We start from the raw sequence: 4,845 nt of genomic DNA, 5'->3' as shown, positions 1-4,845 counted from the left end.
TCTCTTTTGCACACCAGTATCTCTACTTGCACATCATCATCTGCTCATTTATCACTCCAGTGTTAATCTGCTAAATTGTAATTATTTCGCTACTATGGCCTATTTATTGCCTACCTCACACCATTTGCATACACTGTATATAGACTTTCTTTTTTTCTATTGTGTTATTGACTGTACGCTTGTTTATTCCATGTGTAACTCTGTATTGTTGTTTGTGTCGCACTGCTTTGCTTTATCTTGGCCAGGTCGCAGTTGTAAATGAGAACTTGTTCTCAACTAGCTTAACTGGTTAAATAAAAGGTAAAAAAAAATAATAATAATAATATTTTGTACACTGCTGCTACTGGCTGTTTATAACCTATGCATAGTCACTTCACCCCTACCTACATGTACAAATTACCTCAACTAACCTGTACCCCCTGTATATAGCCTCGTTATTTAGTGTTACTTTTTTAAATTTTATTTTTTACTTTAATTTATTTGAAAAATATTTTCTTAACTCTTCTTGAACTACACAGTAAGGTCTTCTTGAACTACACTGTTGGTTAAGGGCTTGTAAGTAAGCATTTCACAGTAAGGTCTTCTTGAACTACACTGTTGGTTAAGGGCTTGTAAGTAAGCATTTCACAGTAAGGTCTTCTTGAACTACACTGTTGGTTAAGGGCTTGTAAGTAAGCATTTCACAGTAAGGTCTTCTTGAACTACACTGTTGGTTAAGGGCTTGTAAGTAAGCATTTCACGCCAAGGTCTACAGATTTGGCGCTTGTGACAAATAAAATCTAACTTTATTTGAGGGTAGGGCTCGAGAGTGATGCAACGGTCTAAGGCACTGCATCTCAGTGCTAAAGCCGTCACTACAGACCCTGGTATGATTACAGGCTGTATCACAACCGTCCGTGATTGGGAGTCCCATAGGGTGGCGCACAATTGGCCTGCGTCGTACGGTTAGGGTTTGGCCGGGGTAGGCATTCATTGTAAATAAGAATGTTCTTAACTGACTTGTTTAGTAAAATAAAAAGTAGGACTGGTGCCTAGAGAATGACAAAAGTCTCTAGTGGCCAAAAGGCTGTACTAGCATCGATAGTGCCATTGAGGGCTTCTACCATTTTAACCTTCATTGGCTGATCCCTCATGGTGACCCTGTTGGGAGTCATGTCCAACCGGGTCATCAGGAGGGATCAGTGTATCGGGAAGAAAATGTACTAATTCAAAATGGAGATTGCCTCAATGGCGCTGCCCATGCAGTCACAGCCGCTATAATGGCACAGATACAAAGATGAGTCCTCTATCCATCTCTATGGATGGGTGTTAAATATCCCCCCTTGCATTGACACATGCTCAGCTGTTCGGTAAGGGCAAACTGTCCAGCCAGAGAGTCACTCAGCAGCAAAGACACACGTGAAGACACTCGCGTGCGCACGCACACACACAAACTCCAGAAGGAAACCGCCCCAGAAACTCCATCCCCCCCTGTGGGCTACACACACATCTGGCCTCGGAAACCTCAAACCCTCCAATTACAGGGAGGAAACTCTAAGAATCATCCACCCTGTCATCATCTGATTGGCTGGGGTCATTACCTAAGCAAACTGGGTAATCAAACACAAACCAGAGAAAAGATCCAAACCCTCCTAAAACACAAGGCCAACTATGGGACAGAAACTCTTCATCTAAAACCAGCCTGCCTGGGGTTTTGTATGAAACCAAAATGAGAGGGAGCATTCTGCTGAGAGACAGTTGAGCTCTCAGTATCATGTCTTTCACTATATAAGCTCTCCAACAAGGCTTCCTTTCAAGTTCAAGTTTATTGTAACTCATCTTTACTTAACAGGTATGATAGATGATGTTACAGGGGTTCTTGCCTCACCTCACTCAACAGCAGTGTGTGTATGGTAAGTAAATCAATTATCTTGTCCAATGCAGTGTTTGAGAAATACAACACCTCTCTCTCGTGATTGAAAGTCACAACAGCAGACCGTCACATACTGCCAGATAGACCAGCCTGTTGCATCAGTGTGAAGTCTGCACTCTGCACCCATTTTGTCAAGAGATTACAGACCATAACAGAGGTTAAGAGCAGACGTCAGTCAAATTTGGTTTATTATGTAAAATAAATAACACAAAGAAACAAGGTAATAATCAAATAAAAATGGTCTATTAAACTACAAAATGTGGGAGTGTATAACCTGTTTGTATTTGCTGTTTAAACCACCATCCAGAAATACTATTGAAAACTGAACTTTACATGGAATGTTTCAGAGAGATGACCTGTAATATAACCTCTACAGTTTTCTGTAGGGAACAAACATAAATCACAGCAAGCAAATCTTATTTTTGGGGGGAATACCATTTGCATTTGAAAGATCTGTACTAAAAATAAAACAACATACACTATCTATAGTTGGATCAGACTTATAAAAAAAAAACATGTTTCAACAAAGACAAGAACCAAAGCAGTGCTACTGGGCCCAGACGATGAGTCCAAATAGACTACAGTGGCTTCCTTACCTCCTCTCCTTCACCTGGCCAGATATTTTAAGTCAGTTTAGATGAAGGAAAGGAGACAAGGTAACCTCTCCAGAAGTTCCTCAGTGACCTGGAGGACCCATCCGTCCCACAGTGAATCTACAGCCTCAGCCTCCTAGACAAGCCCCCAAAGCAGCTGCTCACTAATCAGGAGTCTCCAGTCATTATGGAAACAAACTCCTCCTGGTTGACTGGGAGAAAGAGAGAGAAAAATTTGTTTTGAATGTCACGTCATGTTTACATTTTAAATTGATGGTTATTAAGCTGAATGTGTGTGAGTGTGTGCGCGCATGTATGCCGTGTCTGCTCCCTGTGTGTACTCACTCTCTCCGTCTCCGTCTGTATCAAACTCATCGATCATGCTGCGCAGCTCCTCATCTGTGATGCTCTCTCCAAGCTCTCTGGCCACACGTCTCAGGTTCCTCATGCTGATCCTCCCTGAGTCGTCATCATCAAACAGCTTAAAGGCTTTCAGGATCTCCTCCTTAGGGTCCCGCTGTAGCATACGGTCTGTCACTGAGACAAATAACATGGATAAACACAGAGGGTTAAATTCAGTGAATCGAGTTGACCTGATCCCTTACAGTACAGAGAAGCATGTCTGCTCTACATATCATTTTTTGTCCAATCAGAGATCATTCAGGGTCCCTACCTCTTCCACGTGGGTACAGTAGACAGGGAAGAGGTAAGGGGGGGGGGGGGGGGGGTTATGAGGGGGAATACAGGAGGAGTAGAAAGCGTGCAGCATTAATAAAGGCACACACCAACAAAGGGAATGCACACTAATATCAGGCATGGAACTATTCCAATAGTGTGTGTTTATTATACAACATGAAATTAAACACAGCAGGAACTTACCGACTTCATTAAAGTCATCAAAAGTTATTTTGCCATTGCCTTCTCTGTTGTAATCTTTTAGTATCTTCAGCACATCCACTTTCTTCACCTCAAAACCCAGAGCTCTCATTGCCACCTTTGGGTGAGAGAGGAAGAGAGTTAAGTATGATACTTTTCCTGTCATATTAGACAGCAGACGGACACCAAGGTAACTTGTAGGTAGACGTTTACCTTGAGTTCATGGTAATCTATCTCTTTGTCTTTGTCTGTGTCAAACAGCTCAAACGCCTCTTTGATTTCAAGCTTTTGCTCCTCAGTCAACTCTCTCCTCTTCTTCCGCTTGGTTTTATCCACTACCAGCTCAGTCCTGAACATCAGTGTCAGGTGTTGTGTCAAAACAAAGAAATAGCATAGATTGACTATAGACACGATGAGTTAGTCGATGAATCACTTAGTCACATGTACATATTACCTCAATTATCTCGACTAACCGGTGCCCCCGCACATTGACTCTGTATCGGTACCCCCTGTACAGTATATAGCCTCGCTATTGTTATTTTACTGCTGCTGTTTAATTATTACAACAACAAAAAACTTAAAACTATAAAACTTCTTAAAGCATTGTTGGTTAAGGGTTTGTAAGTAAGAATTTCACTGTAGGTCTACAACTGTTGTATTCGGCGCATGTGACAAATAAAATGTGATTTGTGTAAATACTTAATTGCGACTACAGACACATATTACACTGTCAGGTGCTAAGGTTGACCAACACAGTTGGTTACTAGCTAACAATAGCTAGCTAACTATCAAAAATAAAACATATCTTGAGTTGTAACCTAACGTAGCCGGCGTGAAGGAAGACTGTGTCAAATATAACGTTGGCTAGATATGCTCGCTAACTCGCAACCATTGGCAACAAGTAATCTAGTTGGTTGGTGCTAGTTTGTTTCACAGTTCTTGCTAGGTAGTAATCCAATCGTTTAAATACTGTGCTTGAATAATAAACAAAATACCTTAAAGACAGACTCATCATTCAAGTTGTGCTATGTAGACCTAAAATGTCAAGAGAATCCGACAAAAACGTGAACCGGTAACAGGCAAAAGCCAGCTTCCAAAATCACAACAAAACCATCTTGTAGCAAATCCGTTAGTCCGCGCCTGTTTCGTTGATTCCCATTGGTTGCTACATCATTGCTCCGCTTCAAAGTCACTTTTGATTGGACAAAATGAAATATCGCGGTGCTGCACATTTTCCTCCCGAAAAGACGTCCCGAAGTGCTTGTTACACTCTCTGCCCAGTAGAGGGTGATGCATGTCCATATTGACAAGAGGCAGAGACCAGTGATGGAAAATACTCATGCATGAGATTTGTTTCACAGTCTTTAGACCCAAGTGAAGCAGGAGGACTGGTAGACCTACACGTGACCTCAGCGTACACCCTTACCTCACACAGGAAGCGGCGCAGGTCCTAATCCAGGCTCT

The 4,845-nt window shown here is 41.9% G+C and overlaps 1 protein-coding gene across 1 annotated transcript; it reads right to left on the bottom strand.

Annotated features, from left to right (window-relative positions):
• Positions 1-2,070: 2,070 nt before the first annotated feature.
• LOC139409888 (centrin-3-like) lies at positions 2,071-4,519 on the bottom strand. Its single transcript, XM_071155287.1, has 5 exons — positions 4,377-4,519; positions 3,595-3,730; positions 3,385-3,499; positions 2,851-3,042; positions 2,071-2,717 (listed from the first exon to the last, which is right to left on the bottom strand). The coding sequence occupies exons 1-5, from the start codon at positions 4,394-4,396 to the stop codon at positions 2,674-2,676; spliced, it is 507 nt and encodes a 168-aa protein (XP_071011388.1). The 5' UTR covers positions 4,397-4,519; the 3' UTR covers positions 2,071-2,673.
• Positions 4,520-4,845: the final 326 nt, after the last annotated feature.

The sequence above is a fragment of the Oncorhynchus clarkii genome, chromosome 5 (genome assembly GCF_045791955.1).
Source record: "Oncorhynchus clarkii lewisi isolate Uvic-CL-2024 chromosome 5, UVic_Ocla_1.0, whole genome shotgun sequence".
In the NCBI taxonomy this organism is placed as follows: domain Eukaryota; kingdom Metazoa; phylum Chordata; class Actinopteri; order Salmoniformes; family Salmonidae; genus Oncorhynchus; species Oncorhynchus clarkii.
This window is presented reverse-complemented; position numbering and strand designations above follow the sequence as displayed.

What these genes read in the sequence shown, in the direction of transcription:
- LOC139409888 (XM_071155287.1), bottom strand. Translation starts at nt 4,396, where the DNA reads ATGATGAGTCTGTCTTTAAG. An exon ending in TGATGACTTTAATGAAGTCG is followed by an intron (nt 3,043 to 3,384) that starts GTAAGTTCCTGC and finishes TATTTGTCTCAG; the next exon opens with TGACAGACCGTATGCTACAG. An exon ending in TACAGACGGAGACGGAGAGA is followed by an intron (nt 2,718 to 2,850) that starts GTGAGTACACAC and finishes TCTTTCTCCCAG; the next exon opens with TCAACCAGGAGGAGTTTGTT.